The sequence below is a fragment of the Canis aureus genome, chromosome 20 (genome assembly GCF_053574225.1).
Source record: "Canis aureus isolate CA01 chromosome 20, VMU_Caureus_v.1.0, whole genome shotgun sequence".
Lineage (NCBI taxonomy): Eukaryota > Metazoa > Chordata > Mammalia > Carnivora > Canidae > Canis > Canis aureus.
The window spans coordinates 1,578,646-1,604,338 of NC_135630.1; the positions used below are offsets into that span (position 1 = coordinate 1,578,646).

Genomic DNA, 25,693 nt, shown 5'->3' on the forward strand with positions numbered 1-25,693 from the left:
CTGGAGTAATTTCCTTCAGTTTTGATCAATGGTTTTTCAAATGGGCTCTAGTAGCCACTTGAGGAGTTAGGAGTTCTAGTTCTGTGGAAGGAGAATCAACAGAGTGAGGTTCAAGGTCTCCTCTCCAAGATCCTGCCCTCTGATTCCCAGGGAGTATCTGCATTTTTAAATCACCGGAATAGATTTCTTGAGCAAGTACTATTAAAGGGTCCAATTAAATTTGAAAAATTGCTTTTACACTCCCAAGTTAATTCCCTTAACATCAGTATGTAATTATACAAATAAATTGATCATGCCGTTGGATACTAGGTTGCCTGAATTGCTGTGTACAGATTATCTTAGTTGGTGACGATCTAAAACAAAATATGATTCCATTGAGTAGAGTTTAGTTGTGTAAGACACATTTTTAGGCTGACAAGAGGATGGGGAATGTGGATCTCGACCCTGGATATCCTGAGCAGACACCTCTGAGTTTACAGGGATCATGCCACACTTGCATCTCTGTTTGAAACATCCACACCCCAAGCCTCATTCCTGTTTTATGCGGTTGTACTTAACACACTGCTTTCTTCTCCTCACCCCACTCCACCAAAATCTCACAGGTCATCATAAATGTAAGACAACAAAAATCTTTACAAGTTGTTAATTTATTAATCCTATAATGCAGCTGTTGAATTAATGAAAAATTTTCAAATCTTATTAGGAAGAAACATGTATTTATATCCTCTCTGCAGGTCTTCTTTTGCATAAAGATCATCAGTTCCCATTGCTTAATATCTTCTCCAGGTTGCAAGTGGAAGGAAAGAGTTTCAAATGGGAATTTTAAAAAAAAGGGAATATATAAAGTGTTTGGTAGGGGAGTGTCCAAAAAAAAAAAAATTTCCCCCTAATAGGAGGAAAATGTGGAAGCCATTTAACTATTAGTTAAAAAGGCTGTATAAATAGATAGAAGGCACATATAACAACATCTGGCACCTAATGCTTTTGTTATTGATTATTATTACTGTTCTGCGGATTGGCATGAGTAACTAGAAGCTGTGTCTATGCACCTAGGCAGGTTGGGACACTAAATGGGCATTCTACTTTCTTGATGCGACAGGTCCTGAAATGGTGATGGAGAGGGTGGGGAGTAGTGTTGCTGGTAGAATTATAGAATGTGACAGCCACTGTAGACAGTTTGATGGCTCCTCAATAAGTGAAACACAATTACATATGACCTCCAGACACATATCCAAGAGAAAGGAAAATATATGTCCATGCAAAAATTAATACACAAACATTTGGGGGATCCCTGGGTGGCGCAGTGGTTTGGCGCCTGCCTTTGGCCCAGGGCGCGATCCTGGAGACCCGGGATCGAATCCCACGTCGGGCTCCCGGTGCATGGAGCCTGCTTCTCCCTCTGCCTATGTCTCTGCCTCTCTCTCTCTCTGTGTGACTATCATAAATAAATAAAAATTAAAAAAAAATACACAAACGTTTGTAGCAGTATTGTTGACAATAGTAAAAGAAAGAAAGATAGAAGGAAAGAAAGAAAGAAAGAAAGAAAGAAAGAAAGAAAGAAAGAAAGAAAGAAAGAAAGAAAAAGAAAGAAAGAAAGAATAAAGAAAAAGAAACCAAGTGTATATCAACAAATATACAAAATGTGGAACAGGAGCTAGGGACAGGAGGGAAGGGAGAGTGACTGCTTAATAGACACATGTTTGCTTTGGGGTGATAAACATGTTCAGTCACGATGGTTGCACAGAACGATGAATATACTAAAGGTCACTAATGGTCAATTTTCTTTTATGTGTAATTTACCACAACCAAAAAAAATGCTGGTAAGTGATAAGCCCACATGTGAATGAGCCTTAAGACATTTGCAACTTTGGATATTAAATGCTGTGAAAATTTTAGCAGAGAACATACTGATCTTTAGTAATTTTGCATCAGGGGATTGATCTTTCTCAGAAGATCACAGTGATGAAGAATACGGTTTTTAGGAACTAATTTAACATATTACAATCTGCCATATGTATAAAGAAATAAAAATATTACAGGTGTTTTTTTCTGAAAAAGATATTCTTGTTTCTGAGCCAAGACAGTTCCATCAAATTGCTAAATTTCTTAAATGTGATTTAATTTGAATGGTAATATTCTTTATATCCGAATAGCCCTTGCAGCTGCAGGAACACTCTGAGCTATAATTAACCTTTTTCCAGTTCTGGAAACTAAATATCAAAGTGGTTAACAACATGCCCGTGATCACATAGCTTGCATCACATAGTCACAATTAAGTTTTCAGATTTGAAATCAACTCTTCTTCCTCTTTAGGATCTACTTCCCATTGCTTTAATAGAGTCCACCAAAAGCCCAACTCTAAGGGGAGTACAATTTACACATCCACATCCCTTAACAACGGGCTCCTGATATTTTTAATCTGGAATGGTGATCTTAATATGTTAGTAGGAGTATTGTACGTTCCTCAATTTTTTTCTTCTCATTTTTTAAATTGCAGTTCTTCAGAACAAAAGGAAAAATGGCGTTCTTACCTTCAAAGGTATTTTGTCAATGTATTATTATAAGTCTTTAACCCATGATGGAAAAAATGTAGATCTCTTCAAAGCAGTGCCCCCAAACTATGTTCCCTTCCCTTAGTAGAAATTGTTACACTATCCTCCAATGATTTCTTATTTAATTGTACCCTGGCCATTACTACAAATAACCTGCTCTCCTTTACATGCATATATTGCTTATTTTTTATGAAATTCTGGTTATCACTCTCATCTTCCCCCGCTCTCCAACCTCATGATTATAGCTAACATTATTCTCAAAACATATATTAAATTTCCATAAGTGCAGTTTACCCTACCAAGTAATGCTGAAAGCAACTTCTAATTCCTACATTTGAAGGTGCTAGTATGCCCTCTGGTCTAGCTAGGCAGGAAAGCTTTGGTGACTGGATCTGCTGGTCAAATCTCACATGACGAGAGTGATCCATTGTTTTCCGAGTCACAGCTTATTTTCCTGAAATATTTTTGCATGTTTCCTTCTGACCCAAAATTTGGTTTTGCTGAGCTTATTTATATGCATTTAAAAATAACAAAGTACGTTGAAAACATGATCAACATAAATTGATTGGAAAGTAAGGTAATTTATCCTACTCTATTTTGGGTTACTATCAAATTCGATTAGGTACATCATGCTAGCCAAAGAGAAGGAGCAGCCAAAAAGCATTCTCCTCAAAATCTTCACTGAGAACATCAAGAACTGTGCCTGTGTGAGTATTTTTAAGACCAACAATTAAATTCTGAGTTCCTAATTCTGACTGAATGAAAAAGATGGAGATAGAGGTGGAGACACAGAGAGGGAGGAAGCAGTGAGTTGGGGAGAGAGGAAAGAGAGAGCAAAAGGTAGGAAGAGAGAGAGAATATTTAGAAAAGTACCATGAGGAAAAATGTATTTTCCCCCTCTCCATGTACTGCTTTATAGACCTAAAAACTGCGTCCTAGGTAATATGAAGCAAGAGGAATACATACTACAGTGCTTAAGCAAGGAAAGAGTATCGGATGTTAAGTGTCTATAACATTTCTCTGGATCCTTCTAATTGCTTATAGTGGCTTGTAATACAGTGATTTAGAATCAACCATTTTTTCCCCAGTGGCCACCACTTACATACAGAATGGTCTGGATTGTCTCCACAGTCCTTTTTCCCCTCCAGATATTTTATTTGGTATAACTATAAACTCAGAGAAAAGTTGTAAGTATAAAAGTAATACAAAAAGACCCCGTATACTCTTTCTCTAGATTCACCTATTGGTAACACTTTATTCCATTTGCTTTATCACTTATTTTCTTTCTCTCTGTCTATTACATGTATGTGTATACTTACGTTTGAGGGTCATACATATACTATGGCCCTTTTTCCTTAAACCTAAGCATTTCTTAAGAATAAAGATATTCTACAGTTATCACCTTTAGTGAATTTAACCTTGGCATAATACTTTACTCTGCCATTCCCATTCTCATTTTGTCAGTTGACCTCAATAATGTCTCCTTTCTAGTACAGGATCCACTTAAGGATCAGGTGTTTCATTGAGTAGTTATGTCAAATGCAGAGGAGTTTTAAAAAGTCTTTTGTTCCAAGGAATATCAGGATTGAATTGAACTAAGAGGGATGACACTTTTAAGGGATCAGCATATTTCTATTTCAATTTCTTTATACCGTGGGGAGAAAAAAATCAAACCAATTGGCCCAGTTTTGTGTGTAAAATTTGATTTCTGAAATTGTAGTACAGTAGCCAAGACATTTACAGTGATGAACAAGATACTTTGGGTATCTTTAAATGGCATTTTTTTGTGGTTGTTGTTATAGTTTGAAGTAGCTCTAGATCACACAAAACATTATTTGAAGGTGGAAAAAAAAGATATTCCTGGATAAAGCAAAAGCCATGCAAATATTTTGATCTGTTGCTAAGTGCAGGCTAGATGCACTGCATGAAGGAGAGAGAATTCTCTAGCAGCAGAGCACATTCTCGTCTCTGCCTTTGATATCAATTGTGGCAGTGGTTTACATTCAGAACTTTCCTTGGAAAATTACCTTGAATTTTTTAAAAATCAACTTTATTGAGGTATAGTTTGGGTGAAATAAACATTTCTGATGTTCTTCACCCATTATTAAAGATCCAGGTTTCCCACTGCACTGTTTCACTTCATCGTAGAAAGATGATTCTTAGCATTCCTTGTGCAAAACTGGTGCAAACAGATTTACTTAATTTCTTTTATCTGAATATGGCTTTATTTTTTGACACTGACTCTTGAAGGATATTTTTGGGGATGTAGAATTTTGTTTGCAGATTTTTTCCTTTTAGTCCTTTAGATGTCCCAGTCTTTTGCTCTTGATGCTTTCTGATGAGTAGTCTGTGATTAAACATTAATCCTCAGTAGGTGATTTGTCATTTTTTCTCTAGCTGCTTTCAAGTTTTCTCTTTATTTTTGGTTTTTAACAGTGTGGCTAGGAAGTACCTAAGCATGGTTTTCTTTGAATCTGTCCTATTTGACATATTCTGAATTTCTTGAATTTATAAATTGATGCCTTCACCAAATTTGGGAAATTTTAATCATTATTACATCAAATATTTCCTTCCTCATTATTTCTCTTTCTCTCCTTGTGACAGTTCCATTCTTTGCATATCAGACACTTTCACATTGTTCAGAGATCTCTCAGGCTCTGTTAATTTTTTCAATCTTTTCCCCCCTTTTCTTCTTCACACTGGATAATTTCTAGTATCTATTTTCAAATCACTGACTTCTTTTCATCATCTCCATTATGCAATGTAGCCTAGTCAATAAATTTTTAAAAAATATTTTTTCAGATAAAAATTTCTATTTTTAAATATTTTTCCTCTCAAAAAAGGAAAAGTCATAAATACTTCTTATTTCTATACTAAGATGCCTCTATTTTTGTTTATTGTGAGCACATTTTCATTTGTATCATTGAGCATTATTGTAATAGCTGTTTTTGGCTAATAGTCTAAGCATCTAGATCATCTCAGGTGTGGCTTCAGCTCTTGAAAATTGATCTCATTTTCCTGGTTCTTCATATATTAAGTAACAGTTTGACTCATGAACAAAAACTAACTTTTCTTTTTCTTTTGAATTATTTCAAAAAATAGTTTGTTTTTCTGAAGTTATTTGTTTAGAGAGAGTTCCTTCTAATGGAATTTGTCTGTTGGGAGATCCTACAACATGCAGGAAAATATACATACATCCCTTGAATTACTATTTCAATGACTATTTGAATGACTATTGAATTACTTTTGGACCATCTGTGATATCAAGTAATTGCATTCAATTCATAGGAAGAAAAATACAATGAAAGGACAAGGAATGAATTATGAAAGAGCATCTTTTAACTTTGCTTTTAATATTTTCAAGGCCTGTGAGTGTCCACTTGTGCTGTTTCTTCTTTATGCACTGTTTCCTGAAGGACACAGGCCCCATTGCCTAAAAATGTTACAAAAACTGTATGCATAGTAAATGTTCTGGTTACATATTCTCTTATTTTAAAATGACTTTTGTAATTGAGATAGTTTTATAGATCCATCTCAGATTCCTATTAACCCCTTTCAGAAAATTTTCTGTAAACTTTTCCTAGTTGTATGGAGCAGTTTCTCAATGTATGGTCTGATAGAGAGCTATTATAAGTATCTACTCACTGGCAGAGTTGTGAATAGAACATAAACTTCTAACATTTCCAGTCTCATTTCCTAGATTCATTGGTTTTATTTGTCTTAACAGATTGCAACAATGGAAGTCTTAGTTAATCATGATGCCTGACAAAGAAAATACAGACTAAATAGTAGTTTTTAAAAAAAGTGTCTTTCATAGCCAGTTCTTATCTGATTTTACTGAAACCGACTATGTAATTACAAAGGAACTAAGCCATACTATACAAACACAACTCAGTAAGAGAGGAAAGTATCTAGTGCCTTCCTTTAATACTATCCCCCTCCCACCATTTTGGAAATAGCCTTATGGAGCTGAGGGTCACCCAAGTGCCCTCTTGGAATTCTCAGTTTTTCTCTTCCTTGCTTCAGCTGCTGTATTTTGTATGCCACAAATTCTTGGAGGGAAATATATGTTTTACTGACATGTTTCCTACTAGCTTCATGTTACATAAAAAAAAATGAAAATATAATTAAGGGTTCGTGTTCTACACGTGCTTTACTTTGTCATTACCTGAAAACAAGCTTTACCTTTGGAGTATGGATAATAATTTGACAATTATTTGGTCACATGCTTTAAATCTAAAAAAAAATTGTAGCAATTTTTCTTATTTATTTTTTACAGTCCGTAACTATAACAGTGACAAATTCCGACACGGCAAATGACACTATCAACATGTTACTAACAATGCTGGGAATAACCGTAAGTTGCCTATAAACTATTTTTAGTTTACGAACCAACTTTGACTTTTGAGATTTGTGTCTGTGTGTGTGTATGTGTATGTGTGTGTTGTGCACCTCCCATCATAAGACAGCTGATTATTGTAGATAACAGTCATATTTTGTCCTTCCAACTTTAGAAATTGAAGGCAGCAAAGCTATAGTATTAGCTTATACATGAGTGCTATCTTATATTCCCATTTTAAATTTTCTGAAAATTCAAAGTCATAGCCTAAAATTGGGCTATAATTTTAGAGTGCTAATAACAACATGCAGTTTATTGTATATATTTTAAATACAGACAATAACAATGTTTCTAAATTTCTTTTTTTGTTGTTGTTTCTAAATTTCTAAATATTTCCTCCTCTATTGGACTCTTTTCTGTGTTTTCAATTCTGATACGTCCCCATCCCTATTGACCCTAGTTATCACACAAGGAAGAACTCAATCTGTTTAATGAATCCTAAATTACATGTTCTGTTGTACCTTTTGACATAAAGACTACATGGCTACAAGCTACCTCTGTTTGATGCAGATCCTGAGGATGAAGCAGCTCATACTCTTTAGGAACTGGTAAAGACAAAGACAAGTTCTGAATAAGACCATGGATCTGGGGCATTTGTACATAGCACTTTCATCTTGTTTGGGTTTTAACTGTCTGTTCTTTACCTTTTGATGGTGCTCGTGTGAGTTGCTGATATCTTTTTATGAAAGAGAAATATATTTGAGGATGAGGTTTTATAAGGGAAAAAAGAGGGACAGTGATAGATGGAGAGAACCAAAAGGAGCACTTGGAAAGCACAGCTTCTTATCCAAAATCCTCTGTAAATGTGACGTGACATAATCATAAGATTGTTTGTAAATTCTATCTGACCCAATGGTATAATAAAGCCCTTTAAAACTTCAGAGCAACTGGAATTTGGCAGAAGAGATCAATGATTTCTGTACAAACAACATTTAATAATACATCCAAAATAAAATTGAATTTATATGTACTGACTAAAGCACATCTCTACATACATTTCTAACCTGTATGATATATAAACCCTAAGTAAGAATTAAATCCTGGAAAAGAGAGTGAGTGGTTTGAGGGATGAAGGTGGGGAGATTGATTAATGATTTAACTCATTTTATTTCACGTTTGTGATTTTCTTTGCTTAAAGTGATCAATGTCACTAGGCAAAGAATTTCTATTTTAATGAAGAACTGGGGTTATTTGGCTTTATGTATACCTGATTTAAAGGATTCCAGCATGGCATTTCCAAACCCTACCCTACCTTATTAGCTCTTACTTCTTATTTGCAACACAATCTTGAGCAGATTTAGCTGTGTGTGTGTGTGTGTGTGTGTGTGTGTGTGTATCTGTGTCTGTGCCCATCCATACCTGTGACATTCCTTCATAAGGTGAAGGCCATGATTTTTAGTCAAGAGTCAAGGGCACATGGTAACTATTACCAATAATTCTATTTCAAACATTTTTTGTTTTAGTCTCCTGGAAGACTCTTTAAAATAGTTCAGCAATCTTTATAATTTAGAATTGTTTGTTTCAAACAATTGGGATTTCCAGTATTACTGGGCAATAATTCTGCTGGGAGTAATCGTTTTCTGCATCTGACATGTCTAGAGTCCTCATCCTTTCTCTCCCTAAAGTGGGGTTTGCCTGCCCCAAAGCCTGTGGCTGACTTCCCTCCACGATCTCCTCAAGGTCTCTTGGGCATTTGTCTCCTTTTGTTCAGGGCTGCTGAGCTATTGATGCCTCTCAAGTTACTTTGCTCAGGATTAGTCATAGCAGAGTATATGGCTCTCTGGACAACATGCATCTCTGGGCAGGGGCATTTGGAGACAAAAGCCAACACTATCCAAGGAGTCTAGAGACAGCAGAAGAGAGGACTCTGAGATGAGACTTTTACTCCATAGTAAAGGGACACAAATCTCATTTCTTATGCCATGGATCACCCACAAAGTGAGGGGCTGGCTGTACTGTGGTTTCCCGGTCTTTATCAAAAATTACAAGAATCTGGGACAGTCTATTGGAAGTTGTGAGGGGAACTAGTTAACAAGTACTATAGCTACCTCCATGGACCAAATGCCATTTATCCTGGCCCCAATTCTTCTTTTTGGAAATACAGATATGCTAAGGAAATGTGTTCTTCAAGTACTGTGAAAGATTTGTTTTGACACCTAGTTCTTTTTGTTTCCAAGGGCTCTGAGAAAGACTTCCAGCTGTGGGTGAGTTCTGGCAAGGAAAAACTTCCACTAACTGGTAAGTGTCAGGGAAAATCTAAGATGGGATTGATTAGGTTCAAAATTGTAACTCAAAGTTTCAAAGTAATGGTTGTTCTTTCTTAAGCTTCAAAATCCTTAAAAGTGAAAATCACATGTTATATTCCCTCACATGTTTATTAAATAATTACCAGGTACTGTTTCCCAGGCATTGATAACATCTCTTCATTCAGCAGCTATGATTTAGTGAGGGAGAGAAATGTAAATTTTTGTTTCTACTTCTTGTTACCTGACAAACAGAGCTGTCTTGAAAAAGTGTGATTATTTACTATTTACTTACTTATTTACTCACTTAGGTATGAAAGCAAAATGGATGGGAATTTTTTTCCCATACATTTATTTTTCATATTTCAATCTTGAATTCTAGTTCCTAACTACTAAGAAGCCTCTATTTTGTGAGAATCCTCTAAAATCCAGTTATGTCCCTGAATCTGGTTACAGATATGTATTTAACACCCCTGCCCTGTGCCCACTTTTCTCTGCATCATAAAGAAAATGAGATAATCACATTTAAACTCCTCTAGTCTTCACTGATGAAATCGCCTGCACTTTGCTGTTTCTCAGGTTTTTTCCATCACTGATCTTAAGGTTATTGATAAACAGATTGCACCTCTTCTAAAATAGTTATTAGCACAAGTTCTCTGAAAAAAAATCTTTGGATTAGCAAAATTGTTTAGTGTTTCCAGTAATGGAAGGATTTTAAAAAAAGAAAAAGAAGACAGGGTCGGTAGCAGACCTTGAAGTATAGTAATAGATGGTGATGGTGACAATAATCTCTTCTAGAAATCTTAAAGCATTCCTTCTTACATGAAATTCTTTATCCTTGGGCAGCCCGGGTGGCTCAGTGGTTTAGCACCGCCTTCAGCCCAAGGCCGGATCCTGGAGACCCGGGATCGAGTCCCACATCGGGCTCCCTGCATTGAGCCTGCTTCTCCCTCTGCCTGTGTCTCTGCCTCTCTCTCTCCCTCTCTGTGTGTCTGTCATGAATTAAAAAAAAAAGAAATTCTTTATCCTTTTAATAAACCTGTGAAGCTATAACTCTTTTTCAAATAATCTGGAAATCTAAACAACCAATTTCCTTTTTTAAAAAAAACAACCAATTTCTTTCTGCAAAATATATATTCCCAGTCTTAGACTATAGAGTCACAAAGCTCATCACTGAGATCAAAATCCCCCAGTACCACTTCCTGTTTTGAATTAATGTTGATATCTTTGTAAAAGTTGGACAGGGGCAGCCCTGGTGGCTCAGCGGTTCAGCACTGCCTTGAGCCCAGGGTGTGATCCTGGAGAGCTGGGATCGACTCCCACATTGGGCTCCCTGCATGGAGCCTGCTTCTCCCTCTGCCTGTGTCTCTGCCTCTTTCTCTCTCTCTGTTTCTCATGAATAAATAAATAAAATCTAAAAAAAATGGTTAGCAGTAAAAAGGAAAAAAGCTAAATACTTATATATGTTTTAATAAAGTGCATTAATTTAGATAAAAATGATGTAGATGAGGGAACCCTGGGTGGCGCAGCGGTTTGGCACCTGCCTTTGGCCCAGGGCGCGATCTGGGAGACCCCGGATCGAATCCCATGTCGGGCTCCCGGTGCATGGAGCCTGCTTCTCCCTCTGCCTGTGTCTCTGCCTCTCTCTCTCTCTCTGTGTGACTATCATAAATAAATAAAAACAAAAAAGAAAAAAAAATGATGTAGATGATAACTTTTTAGACTTTGAATAGCTTCACACACGAACGCAGCTCTAAGGAATCTGAAGAGCCTGTTGTTCATGATGATCCATTACAGCATTCAAAATGCATTTTTTAAACATACTCTCAATTCTCAATTGTGGATTAACTCCTGGTTATCTTGGCTTGGTTGTATTGCTGTCATAGAAGCTTCTTTTTCCTTAATGGAGGGAAGTCCCTGTGATTCTTGTGAACATTGCATTTATGACGGATGAAAAGAACAGCAAAAGCTCCTTTAGGTACATTCAATAATAAATCTGAAATGACAGAATGAGAATTTTCATTCTATTCTTAAAAAATGAAATCCATATCATTGCATAGGGTCTTTGAGAATTCTCTAGAGAGGAAAAACAATTTAAAGCATAAAAGAGCAAAACAAATCACTTGGCAGGCAATTCTGGATGGCTGTGGGTGTGGTTTTCTATTCTCTAACCATCGTTTTACAGTTTGCTTCTGGGTTTCCCACTCTGCACACCCTTCCTTCTGATCATTGCCTGGCAGGACACCCATAGAGGGAGGGCAGCAGTGGGAGGGAACCATAAAGCATAAGGGCAACACATCCCACTACTCTCGAGTAGCTCTGGCTGGAGAATTGACAAAAGGAAATGAAAAAAAATCTGTTCGACTGACATTCTGTTGGAGAGAATAGTGAAGATAGCAATTCTTTATATATATACTCCAAATATTTAAAAATTTATTAACCAAAAAATAAAAATAAAAAATAAATAAAAAATAAAAAATATTAACCACCAATGCTTATTAATATATTCACTCTGATAAGTTTGTGTGTGGACAAGCATTTCAAAGAATGAATGTAAGGCTCGACGGTGTCAAGTAATTTGCCTAAGATATATAGATCTAGTTAGTGTCAAGGCACAAACTAGAAAAACTTAAACATTCTCAGAAACACAGAAAAAGTCAGCATTGTTTAATGCACTCATGAATATATGTATTTCATGTAACATGCTTTAAATTGTTTTCTCTTCTTAAAATCTTTCCCTTGGGCACACGCTTTCTGTAAGGTGTTCCCACAAGGGTGCATATGATGCTCACTCAGGAGGCACAGCCTTCTTTATCTAGAAGTCCCAGAAAAATACCAACATATACAAATAGGGTGATGCTTACACTCGTGGTAAGGTAGGTTTGATGACAGCCATCACCATCAGCCTAAATATTCAGGTTTCTTTCCATACAGGACATGAACATCCCTATGGAATTAAAATGAGCCATCTTCCATCTACTAAACTGCTGCCAAAGGAAGCAGAGGACTCCGTCTCTCCTTCCCCTACTCAGGAGTCCCTCCTTCTGGAGCAGAAGATCACAGACATGCAAATCCATTTCATACTGAAGCCCAGGCACCCAGCCCAGAACAAGCAAGGGAGAGGTGAGCCACTTGCCTTTCTTCAAGTGCCTTCCCTTGGCTCATGTCTCCATGCTTAAACACAATTCAGACACACAGTTTATTCTTTCTGGGTGAGCTTATTGTCATCAATGAGGAGGAACAGTATAGGAAAGAATGCAAACACTACCAAAAATCAAGCTTAGAAAAATTCAAAAGTCTGACATCAAGACCCAACTCATTTCTATGAAGGTTGTTTTTCTTGTTTTAAATCTTTTGGGAAGACCATTAACTCCTGTCTTTCTCTATATCCCCAGAGCACTTTCAAGGCTGCCCTGAGCCATGCCTTGTGCTGAGTAGTATATCATATATTTAGTTTAACGAGTTGTAGGCAGCATCATTTATGTTAAAGTTGAGCAAACTGAAGCTTTAAAATGCTAAGCTTCCTCAGTGGCAGGACCAGGATGCTTCTGGTGCAGGGCTGGCACCCACATGAGTGGAGGTGGTGATGCACTCACTACATCCCAGAAAAGCCAAGTGGCCGAGTGTTCAAGGTTATTTGGTGAAATGTTCCTCATTTGTTTATCCTTCGACAACTTGGCTCATCTGCTGACTCTTAAAGAAATCAGTTATTTAAGCAATGTTAAGGTATCTTCAAAGGGAAACATTCACAGCTGAGCACTAGAAACTTTGAACTCAGCTTCTCACTGCTGGTCACCTTTTCTTTGGAAAGCTCTTCCTTCATAGGGAATGTTGAGTAATTAAAAATCATCTCTGGAAACTGGTGCATATGCATTCATAACCTCTATAAATGCATTCATAACCTCTCATTGTTTTGCTTTTCTATGATTTCTTTCAAGCCTTGTACTTGTGTGTAGGTGTATATTTACATATATGTTTGAGTGTGTGTGTGAGGAAGTGTGTTTCCACACTTCATTGTGGTTTAGTCTCTTTTCAGTAAATGTTCAACCTATTTAACCGAAAACATCATCTCTGGGTGGGTTGGTGGGGTATGACAAGAAAACACAGCCACCAGAGGGCCAGCATGTAATGACAACATCCCAAGGACCCTGACTGCAGCAAGTCATCCTTGAAGATGGCCCAGAGCAGAGGAACATAGAAGTAGGGCTCAGGCAGATTGTGTCCTGAGAAGCAGATCCTTTGGATGGTAGAACTTGAGCACTCAGAAAGCCAAAGAGGAAATCTGAGGCTGAGGGGAGACTGGCTGTGAAAGCAGAGGATTACCACACTCAGCCTGATTTGCATACCAAATCCTTCTAGCTTTTAAAATCAGATCTGACACCTGAACCCACTGTTCACTCCAGTAGAAAACACATCTACAGGTTCAGTGCCTCCTGATGCAGTGTAACCGGCAGTAACTGATGGCACAGGAAATACTGACCTTCAATCTGATCAAGTCCCAAAGTTTAACCATCAGTCTGAAGGATATGGGTAAGAACTTATCAACACCATGAGGATGCTGTTAGCCAACATCAGAACGAGGAGAGTTCTACAAATAAATGACTCAGTTTCCCTCTTCTAGCCACTACAATGAACACACTGTATAATGGCAATGGTGAAAATAAGGCTAAGTGAATTAAAATACACTAATCTCCCTTCTTCCTTAGATTCAGGCCAGAAGACCATGAAAAGCACTGTTTTCAGAGACTGGGCCTTTTGGTGGCGCGCTGGCACTTGCCAGAAAAACCACTGCAGAGTTGCACCATCTGCAAAACCACGACAACTCTTTGGGGTTTCCCTCACAGATATCTGTGATAAGGACAACTTGCCCTTCCCAATACTGGTAGGTCTCAGTTTGGTCTTTTATTACCTTCCTGAGGAGAGGGACCTTGGAGAGGCCAAGTGTTCTCATGCAAACCAACCCTTAAATGGAGAAATCATTAGACAGACCCTGGCTTTGGCTGAGAAGCTTTGCTAGTGTCATTTGATTTACCTACTGCAGAGTCATTTGGCCAATACAACAGAACGACGTTTTGTCCATTCCACTTGTTTCCACAGAGACCCATGTAGGCCTTGTTCAGATCAGTCAAAATGGACTCTGTGTGCATGAATCATCTTCACATTCTGCTATTGTCTTCCTGAACTCACAGTAGTCGCAGGTCTCCTTCAACTGAGTCTACTTAATCTAACAACTGAAAATATCTTACCTAAGCATAAAGTCTCATCCTGAGGCATATATGAATCTGCTAATTCTAAAAGAGCATGTTAAATGACAGCCACAGCGTTTGGCCTGTGTTATCTCAAATCAGTGCACTGAATTTTCAGTGTGGAAATTTACTGAGTACCCAGTACCTCTGCAACCCTGCACTAGATTTGGGAATGTTATCCTAGGTGTGAAAAAATTTACCATGTTAGTTACATGCTTGCTACTACCCCAGTCCTTGCATCACAGCCATTTTAGGGGGTAGCTGGAACTATTATCCTCCACACTTTACAAATGAATTAGCTTTCAATATAGTTCGCATGTGCCCCAGGTCACACAAATGATCAGAATGATAATAGGTTTCCGATCCCTTGGTCTATCAGACTCCAGCCCTTATTATCTTTCTACACTGCAGGGAGAGAACATGAAGATAGAGCAAAAGACAGTGAAAGACTCATGAAAGAAATGTAATCAGATAATAAGAAGAGAGCATTTGAGGTTTTGTTTTTTTTTTTTTAAAGAGGAAGGGAAATAGAGATAGTAGGAATGGAGGATACAAACACTTAAAGAGGAATCAACAAATGGGAAATGAGTATGGCAAAAAGATTTGAAAACATGGGGAAGGGCATCTATGTAAGAGAATAAGGAGCCAAAACTGGTAAAGTAGGAGACAGGCGAGGATTCCACAAAGGCCTAGAAACACAGAAGTTTGATTTAAAAGGGTAAATTCAATGAAAAAATCTGATTTAAATAAGTGATTACAAAGTTTCAGTGTATGTAAGGTGGATTTTGGGTAAAACTATAGAGAGACATTGACTAAAGAATCTAAATTGACTTTAGTCTTCCAGCTCTAAAACCGTAAACCATCCGATAGCCTAGCTCTTTCAAAAAGGAAGCAAGCTTTTGCTCTGGGCTTGGGATATGAAATGCCATATACTCTTCTTTTTTTCCTACAGGATATGCTTTCCGTGATCAATCGGAAAGGACCACTCCTGGAAGGCATCTTCAGAAAACCAGCCTGTATAAATTCATGCAGAAACCTAAAAGAGAAACTAAATTCTGGGGACAGAGTTAACTGTTACAGCAAATCTGTTCATGTGGTAGCATGTGTTTTAAAGGTGGGGAAAGTTCTAGCTTTACCACACATGGGTAACTGAAGCTGTGATTGGTGTCTTTCATTACGATTGCCCAGGAACCAACATAGGCATAACTGATTAAGAACTTGTCAAACTGGAAAACACTTCATGAAATCAAATTTAAGGAAGCTACTGTAGGAGTTAAAAGCCCCATAAATTAGAAATACTTTCTGTTATCACCATGAACAGCCTACCTGAGGACTCCATGCAAAATACTAATACTAATATGACTACTAGTAATAATAATAAATTTCAAAGTATACACTGACACATACATAATATTTACCAAAGCAAACATCTGCTTTTGATGACATCCTCACCACGCTCCTAATGAAGGCAGTTTCCAAAAGAAAAATCATATGAAAAATTTGAGAATAGGTAGGGAATTTCACAATAGTAAGCAAATGTTTACTTTATGAGGAATACAAAAAGGCTCAGTGAGGTGACCAATCATTCTTAACCATCACTGTCTCCTGTTTCTTGATGTCTTTTACTTTATAACTCATGAAGGAAGGATTTTGCCATTTGTGTCTCCTTTCACCACATCCTCGGCATCCTTTAGTTAATATTTGTGATGTCTAGCCCACCATCCAAGGTTATAATGACATGTTAACCAGCTCTTGCTACATGCCAGTTTGGATAAATCGAACTTTTGGAGTAGGTGCAACAGACAAAAGTAGTTTGGAATTCTGGAAAGTCAAGAGATCGATTCAAGAACTAGATTAATTTGGAAATTATACAGCTACATCACAGATATCCTGTTCTATTGCTAAACCGTAATGGAGAAAGATGTGAGAACTAGAATAGAGAATTTAATCCATCTACCTTGGCACTTGCTAACAGTTATCAACAAAACTAAGTTAAGGCAGTAATGATGACACTCTTAGAATCAAGGTCATATTTGGTCCTTCCTTGTCACATTTGGTCTTTTCTTGTCCCCCATTTCTTTTCTTTTAATTTTTATTATTATTATTTATGATAGTCACAGAGAGAAAGAGAGAGGCAGAGACATAGGCAGAGCTTGTCCCCCATTTCTGTTCAACTATATGAAAGATACCAATAGTCCCTGACCACTACTACATTGGACTACAGTAAAACACACCAGTAAATATATATATAGGCATCAAGAGACAGGGGAAAGAATGATGATACATTAGGTACTCAAATAGCATGATAAGTGTTGCCCTCTTGAAGGTGCACACATACAATTGATGTTTCTAGCAAGACTTAGTAGGATCCTTTCTCTTTCCGTGTTATAGGCACAGACTAGGAAGATGGTGACCACGTGTGCATAGAGTTCTTAGGCATTTCTGAAGCTTTCCCTACCTAAAGTTGACTAATCTTTGTGGAGAATCAGACTCTGCAACCTTGGCCTGAATAGTATCATGTCAAACTCTCTGGAGAATTGGCCTACACTAGAAATGAATACATCCTCAGGACCATCATGAGTTTGCCATTAGACTCTCTACTTTTGTACAGTACAGGAAAGGAAGAATGAAGCGATTATGAGAGTAGCTTTTGTAATAGTTTGCAGAAAAGCACACAAAAGTGCCATATGATAGAAGGGAGCTTTGTCCTCATTTACACTGAAGCCTAGGCTCTGCTTAGATGCTTTCATTTTTGTTGGAGAAAATCCACACACCTGCTTTTCACGTGCAAGTCAATAGAGAATCAGAGCAGAGTTCCATGTGGGTCACAGTTTGGGTATCTATGACGTAAGTAGAGACTGAACTGAAGTTTGCAACTGTTTTCTCTGTAATATTTCCAATATCTATATTGCATATGTGAGTGTGTCTGTGTGTATTTTTCTTTTATCCACATAAGGATTTTCTTGAAAATATCGAAGGAAGTTTACTTTCATCCAAACTCTATGAAAAATGGCTTGGTGTTCTTAACGAAGTGACTGAGAAGGAAAAAATAAATGCAGCCCAGAGGTAATGATGCAATAATTACTCTACTCTGGTCATGGCTCAGAATACAGCCAATATACTATTAGGAAAATATTGGCTTCCTTCTTGCCACTTTGACCACTAAAATAACATTCAATGCCAAATAGTTTCGATTCTTCTCACCAATGGAGGCCAGTTTCAGAATACAAGCATGCCTTATGGCTATTATTGTACTTCTCCTGAACTTATTAACATTGACTCCTTAGTCACTGTACAACTTCTGAATATATGAAACTGGTACACAAAGTCAGTGGCCTGAGAGATGCCAGTGCATCAACAGCCAGTGGCATAACCTAAAGTTTGTCGAATATTTAACCAGAGAGGGTTAGCTCAGAAATTGAATTTGGTAAAACACTTTTGTGTACGTTCATGCCTGGAACTCTGCTACAGCAGGTTGCATACTAGATCTAGAAAGATGTTCTCTGCTTTCCGTCTCTATACTTCCAACTGCTAAGTGCAATGACTTGCCTTATTCAAAAGTGCATCTTTCTGACTTTAGGCTTCTAACACAGCTGCCAAAAGCGAATGTTGTTCTCTTGCGATACCTTTTCGGTGTGTTATACAACATTGAGCAACAATCCTCATCCAATCAGATGACAGCTTATGATTTATCAGTGTGTATAGCCCCAAGTATTCTTTGTCCACTTAATTCCTGCAGCTTGGAATTGGAAGACAACTTCATTAAAAAGGTAGAGAGATCTCTCATATGTGTCCCCTGGGGTTTAGAATCCATGCTTTGAATCTGAAATGTGTAGTAGTAATTGCGAAGGATCAGTTCTGAAAAGTGCACATCTTCATAGGCTTTCTTGGAATGGCAGAGTTTGCTATCCTTCTCTGGTGGAATATGGGAAGGGGCGTTGTTAAAGTGGGAAACGCAGAGCAGTTGAGTCGCTTCTTTCCCATCCAGGAGATTCAATACTAGACTGACTAAACAAAAGAGAGAGAAGAGTGATATAATATGATAGAAAAGACCTGGGCTCTGGAGTTTGACAAGGCAAGGTTCAACTCTCAGCCTGATCCTGGAGGGGGGAGCTTGTAACCTTGGGCAAAGCCATGGTTTCCTCATGACACAATGGTAACAAGACCCAGCTCCTGTGGTCGTTACTGGCACATCCTAGGTGGCTCGGGCACTATGAGCACCCATGGCTCCAAACACATTGGCTTTGCTCTGAAAGTTGTGGCTCATTTAGAAAAATACTTGGCTACTCTTTTGCCTCTGTTACATCAGACAGAAACTAGTGAGATATTCCAGAACATCCTAATGAAGCCACAGATGCCTAATAAGATGACAGCTTTTCCCCAAGCTCATGCCGAGAGCCAGCATTAAGCAAAGCAAGACATGAGAAGGGACTGTGGTTAGACAGACAGACATGATTTCCCCCAGCCCTGTGAGTTTTTACTCAAAAAAAAAAGAAAAGAAAAGAAAAGAAAACATCAAAAAAAAATCCACAAGAATATCCACTTTCCAAAAACTATTCTTCCCTATTTAAGAAATGGATTTCATAGGACTTTGTCTATGCTTTTTACATTTTAATCAGTTATGATACTAAGTTACAATCCAATATTTTCTGGAAGCAAAATTTTACAAAATACATAAACTTTTAGAAGGTACATTACTTTGAAAACTATCCTAGTTTTAAAGATGTAACCTTTGGTATCACAATGTTAGGTATTAAATTAGGCAACAAATTAGGACTTTAGTCCACTGACTAGTAATATTTTAAAATCTGTACCCAAAGTACAACAAAAAGTATTACTCTTTCTTATTTTATTAGAGAACTTGGGTTTCTATATATTTTTATCAACTCTGAATTTTTCATAGAAGTCTTTCACATTTTTGGTTAGATCCAAGGTCTATAAACAAAATGTGACTTATAACTCTTCCATATGAAAAAGAGCACCCCATTGTGTTCTTTTTGCATTACAGGCTTCTCTTGTACAGTTTTTGATCGAAAATTGCCTCAAGATATTTGGAGAAGACATCACTTCTCTCTTGGGAGAGAATTCAAAGAGTTGTCATAACAATGAGAAGGCTGCAGGTACTGTGAATAGTTTAATAGGCTTAGGGAGACATGGACAGCAAGGTTCCCAAGGGTCATGGCAGATACTTAGCCCTGTTCTGGAGCCCAGAGCATCCCCAGGGCAATGATTCCCAGCTGCTCCTTCTTCTGAAGACTGGCTAGCAGGTCAAGGGAGGTTTCACACTGTTGGAGACCCAAGAAAGCATAGAAACTTCCAGATGTTTCTGGCAGTATTAGGAGATAGCATGGTATGATACAGTGTTTGGGAATTTTTTTTAACACAATTTTAAATGGATCCCACATCTATATTATATGATATATGTAGTTAAACGTATAATGCATAAGTATTAATTTCTACTTATAATATATAAATTTGCTCTGGTTGAAACCAGAGCATGCGACTTTTATTCCTGCTCCATCCTCTTTTTGATCAGTGGCTCTTGAGGCACCACAGGATTCCAGTGCTCTTTAAAATGAGTTGAAAGGAACCAGCATCATTGAGAGAAAAGGACTTGACTTGATGTCAATCATCTCTCCAGAGTACAAACTCCAGTGCCCCCATTTATCAGATATACAACCTTTGGCCAATTACTAGCTTGGTATCACTCTATTCATGCCTAAAATGCTGGATAAAAGTAATGTCTAAATCTTAGAAATGTTGTCAAGATTCAATAAGATAAGGGATGTAAAAACATTTCTAAAAAGCAAATATTAGAACTAGGAGAAGTTCCCCTGAGACTAGTGCGAGTATTATTTGAGCCTAGCTAATCACAGCTCACTGGCAACACCCCATTTTTTGTAAAACAGAGTTTAGATTCAGAACCTGGAGACACACATCATCAATCCCTCCATACTTTTGACATGTCTTAGTTTTACGACATATACCTCATTGTGTTGAGGGAAGCCTTTGGACAATCCGTGTCATCAGGAATTAAGATGAGTCTAGTGCCATGTCTGAGAATATGCTGGTGCAAGACAAGTGTTTGTTTTTCATGTCCTCAGTGACAGAAAAACAAACTGTTGAATCCAAGCCAGTGAGAGTGATAGTGATTTCCAAAAGAGCACAACTGCAGAATGCTACCAAGTCCCCATGTGGTCCATCCACCTACATGTCTACAGTTTAGTAAGTCACTGAAGACTGGAATCTCCATAATGACCCTTGACACTTCCTCTTTATCTCTTTTTCCAATGAATGAGAAATGAACCCCTTCCAAGACCCAGCTATTTCCATTTAAAGTTTTTTCCTTGGTCCCATATATTCATATTGAGGAAATCTTCCCACAAATTATCTCCTGTATCTTCAATGCCTATCATATCCTATGACATACCTTTTGAATTGTATTGTACTGTGTTGTATACTTTTATATGGATAATAAAAATCATTCCATAACTCAGTAGTTTACACAACCATTGCTTTGGTTATGATTCACATAACACTTCAGTGGAGACTCATCTGTGCAGTTCTGGTCTCAGACTGGATGTGAAAGCAGAGGATTTCCAAACTCAGCCTGATTTGGATACCAAATCCTTCTAGCTTTTAAAATCAGATCTGACAGCTGAACCCACTGTTCACTCCAGTAGAAAACAAACATCTACAGGTTCAGTGCCTCCTGTTGCATTGCAAAGACAGTAACTGATGGCACAGGAAATACTGACTTTCAATCTGATCAAGTCCCAAGGTTTAACCATCAGTGTGAAGGATATGGGCAAGAACTCAACAATGCCATGAGGATGCTGTTAGCCAACATCAGAACATGGAGAGTTCTACACAACAAATGACTCAGTTTCCCTCTTCTAGCCCTGCAATGAACACACTGTATAATGGTAATGGTGAAAATAAGGCTAAGTGAATTAAAACACACTAATCTCCCTTCTTCCTTAGATTCAGTCCAGAACACCTTGAAAAGCACTTCTTTTAGAGACTCGGCCTTTTGCCAGCTCATTGGCACTTCCCAGTACAACCAGTGCACAGCTCTACTGTCTGCAAAACCAGGACAGCTCTTTGGAGTTTCCCTTACGGATATCTTTGATAAGGACATCATGCCCTTACCAATACTGGTAGGTCTCAGTTAGGTCTTTTATTGCCTTCCTGAGGAGAGGGACCTCGGAGAGGCCAAGTGTTCTCATGCAAACCAACCCTCAAGTGGAGAAATCATTAGACAGTCCCTGGCTTTGGCTGAGAAGCTTTGCTAGTGTCATTTGATTTACCTACTGGAAAGTCATTTGGCCAATACAACAGAACGACGTTTTGTCCATTCCACTTGTTTCCACAGAGACCCATGTAGGCCTTGTTCAGATCAGTCAAAATGGACTCTGTGTGCATGAATCATCTTCACATTCTGCTATTGTCTTCCTGAACTCACAGTAGTCTCAGGTCTCCTTCAACTGAGTCTACTTAATCTAACAACTGAAAATATCTTACCTAAGCATAAAGACTCATCCTGAGGCATATATGAATCTGCTAATTCTAAAAGAGCATGTTAAATGACAGCCACAGAGTTTGGCCTGTGTTATCTCAAATCAGTGTAATGAATTGTCAGTGTGGAAATTTACTGAGTACCCAGTACCTCTGCAACCCTGCACTAGATTTGGGAATGTTATCCTAGGTGTGAAGAAATTAACCACGTTAGTTACATGCTTGCTACTTCCCCAGTCCTTGCATCACAGCAATTTTAGGGGAAGCTGGAACTATCATCCTCCACACTTTACAAATGAATTTGAAGCTTTCAGTACAGTTCGCATTTGCCCCAGGTCACACAATAGATCAGAAGCATAATAATAGGTTTCCGATCCCTTGGTCTATCAGACTCCAGCCCTTATTATCTTTCTACACTGCAGGGAGAGAACATGAAGATAGAGCAAAAGACAGTGAAGGACTCATGAAGGAAATGTAATCAGATAATAAGAAGAGAGCATTTGAGCTTTTTTTTTTTTTTAAAGAGGAAGGGAAATAGAGATAGTAGGAATGGAGGATACAATCACTTAAAGAGGAATCAACAAATGGGAAATGAGTATGGGAAAAAGATTTCCATACTTGGGGAAGAGCATCTATGTAAGGGAATAAGGAAACAAGACTGGTAAATTAGGAGACAGGCGAGGATTCCACAAAGGCCTTGAAACACGGAAGTTTGATTTAAAAGGGTAAATTCAATGAAAAAAAATCTGATTAAAATAAGTGATTACAATGTTTCAGTGTATGACTCTAAGGTGGATTTTGGGTAGAAACTATAGAGAGACATTGACTAAAGAATCTAAATCGACTTTACTCCTTCCAGCTCTAAAACCGTATACCATCACATAGCCTAGCTCTTTCAAAAAGGTAGCAAGCTTTTACTCTGGGCTTGGGATATGAAATGCCATATACTCTTCTTTTTTTCTTACAGGATATGCTTTCCTTTATCAATGAGAAAGGACCACTCACAGAAGGCATATTCAGAAAACCAGGTAGTATAAAGTCATGCGGAATCCTAAAGAAGAAACTGAATTCTGGAGACAGAGTGAGGCATTACAGCAAATCTGTTCTTGTGGTAGCATTTGTTTTAAAGGTGGGGAAAGTTCTAGCTTTATCCACACATGAGTAAGTCAAGCTGTGATTGGTGTCTTTCATTATGATTGCCCAAGGAGCGACATGGGCAAAACTGATTAAGAGCTTCTCAAACTGGAAAACACTTCATGAATTCAAAATTTAAGGAAGGTACTGTAGGAGTTAAAAGCCCCATACATTAGAAATACTTTCTGTTTTCACCACACACCACCCACCTGAAGACTTCATGCAAAATACTAATACTAATATGACTACTAGTAATAATAAGAAATTTCAAAATATACACTGACACCTACATAATGTTTACCAAAGCAAACATCTGCTTTTGATGACTTCCTCACCACACTCCTAATGAAGGCAGTTTCCAAAAGAAAACTCATATGAAACATTTGAAGATAGGTATAGAAGTTCACAATAGTAAGCACATGTTTACTTTATGAGGAATCTAAAAAAGGCTCAGTGAGGCAACCAATCATTCTTAACCATCATTGTCTCATTGTCTCCTGTTTCTTAGTGCCTTTTATAAGTCATGGAGGAAGGATTTTGCCATTTGTGTCTCCTTTCACCACATCCTAGGCATCCTTTAGTTAATATTTGAGATGTCTATCCCACCATCCAAGGTTATAACGACATGGTAACCACCTCTAGCTACATGCCTCTTTCGATAAATCTATCTTTTGGAGTAGGTGCAACAGACAAAAGTACTTTGGTATTCTGAAAATTCAGTAGATCGACTCAAGAAATAGATTAATTTGGAAATTATACAGCTACATCACAGATGTCCCATTCTATTGCTAAAATGGTAATGGAGAAAGATGTGAGAACTAGAATAGAGAATTTAATCCATCTACCTTGGCACTTGCTAACAGCTCTCAACAAAACTATGTCAAGGCAGTAATGATGACACTCTTAAAACCAAGGTCATATGTGGTCCTTCCTTGTCACATTTGGTCTTTGCTTGTCCCCCATTACTGTTTAACTATATGAAAGATAGCAATAGTCTCTGACCACTACTACACTGGGCTAGAGTAAAACACGCCAGTAAATATATATATAGGCATCAAGACACAAGGAAAAGAATGATCATCCATTAGGCACTTGAATACCATGATAAGTGTTTCCCTCTTGAAGGTGCACACATACAATTGATGTTTCTTGCAAGACTTAGTAGGGTCTTTTCTATTTCCGTGTTATAGGCACAGACTAGGAAGATGGTGACCACGTGTGCATAGAGTTCTTAGACATTTCTGAAGCTTTCCCTACCTAAAGTTGACTAATCTTTGTGGAGAATCAGACTCTGCAACCTTGGCCTGAATAGTATCATGTCAAACTCTCTGGAGAATTGGTCTACACTAGAAATGAATACATCCTCAGGACCATCATGAGTTTGCCATTAGACTCTCTACTTTTGTATAGTTCAGGAAAGGAAGAATGATGCAATTATGAGAGTAGCTTTTTTAGTAGTTTGCATAAAAGCACACAAAAGAGTAAGTTCCATATGATGGAAGGGAGCTTTGTCTTCCTTTCCAGTGAAGGCTATGCTCTGCTTTGATGCTTTCATTTTTGTCAGAGAAAATCCACAACCTGCTTTTGCATGTACAAGTCAATGGAGAGTCAAGCTGACCCCCATGTGGGTCACAGTTTGGGTATCTATGAAGGAAGTAGGAACTCAACTGAAGTTTTCAACTAAGTGTTTTCTCTGTGATATTTCCAATATATATTTTGTATTATATATGCATATATATGTGTGTGTGTGTGTTTCTGTGTATATTTGTGTGTATTTTTTTTTATCCACATAAGGATTTTCTTGAAAATATCGAAGGAAGTTTACTTTCATCGGACCTCTATGAAAAATGGCTTGGTGTTCTTGACGAAGTGACTCAGAAGGAAAAAATAAATGCTGCCCAGAGGTAATGATGCAATAATTACTCTACTCTGGTCATGGCTCAGAAATACAGCCAATATACCATTACAAAATATTGGTTTCCTTCTTGCCACTTTGACCATTAAAATAACATTCAATGCCAAATGGTTTCTTTTTTTTAATAATAAATTTATTTGTAATTGGTGTTCAATTTACCAACATACAGAGTAACACCCAGTGCTCATTCCGTCAAGTGCCCCCCTCAGTGCCCATCACCTATTCACCCCTACCTCCTGCCCTCATCCCCTTCCATCACCCCTAGTTCATTTCCCAGAGTTAGGAGTCTTTATGTTCTGTCTCCCTTTCTGATATTTCCCACACATTTCTTCTCCCTTCCCTTATATTCCCTTTCACTATTATTTATATTCCCCAAATGAATGAGAACATACAATGCCAAATGATTTCAATTCTTCTCACCCACAGAGGCCAGTTTCAGAATACAGGCATGCCTTATGGCTATTATTGCTCTTCTCCTGACCTTATTAAGTAGACTCCTTAGTCATTGTACAACTTCTGAATATATGAAACTGGTAGACAAGTCAGTGGCTTAAGAGAGATGCCAGAGCATCAACAGCCCATGGTATAACCTTAAGTTTGTCAAATATTTAACCAGAGAGGGTTAGCTCAGAAATTGAATTTGGTAAAACATTTTTGTGTATGTTCATGCCTGGAACTCTGCTACA

At 37.8% G+C, this 25,693-nt stretch overlaps 1 protein-coding gene across 14 annotated transcripts in view; it reads left to right on the forward strand.

Moving 5' to 3' along the window:
- The window catches only part of LOC144291408 (uncharacterized), a 75,507-nt gene that overhangs the window by 39,246 nt on the left and 10,568 nt on the right, over window positions 1–25,693 (forward strand). For all 14 annotated transcript variants that reach the window (XM_077860898.1, XM_077860899.1, XM_077860900.1 and 11 more), the window contains 13 exons: window positions 2,498–2,539; window positions 3,175–3,259; window positions 6,832–6,909; window positions 9,129–9,189; window positions 12,129–12,317; window positions 13,901–14,076; window positions 15,393–15,554; window positions 17,397–17,506; window positions 18,021–18,210; window positions 19,449–19,560; window positions 21,425–21,600; window positions 22,926–23,087; window positions 24,887–24,996. In XM_077860898.1, coding sequence (XP_077717024.1) covers window positions 2,498–2,539; window positions 3,175–3,259; window positions 6,832–6,909; window positions 9,129–9,189; window positions 12,129–12,317; window positions 13,901–14,076; window positions 15,393–15,554; window positions 17,397–17,506; window positions 18,021–18,210; window positions 19,449–19,560; window positions 21,425–21,600; window positions 22,926–23,087; window positions 24,887–24,996 — 1,653 coding nt within the window. The remainder of the gene's footprint in view (window positions 1–2,497; window positions 2,540–3,174; window positions 3,260–6,831; window positions 6,910–9,128; window positions 9,190–12,128; window positions 12,318–13,900; window positions 14,077–15,392; window positions 15,555–17,396; window positions 17,507–18,020; window positions 18,211–19,448; window positions 19,561–21,424; window positions 21,601–22,925; window positions 23,088–24,886; window positions 24,997–25,693) is intronic.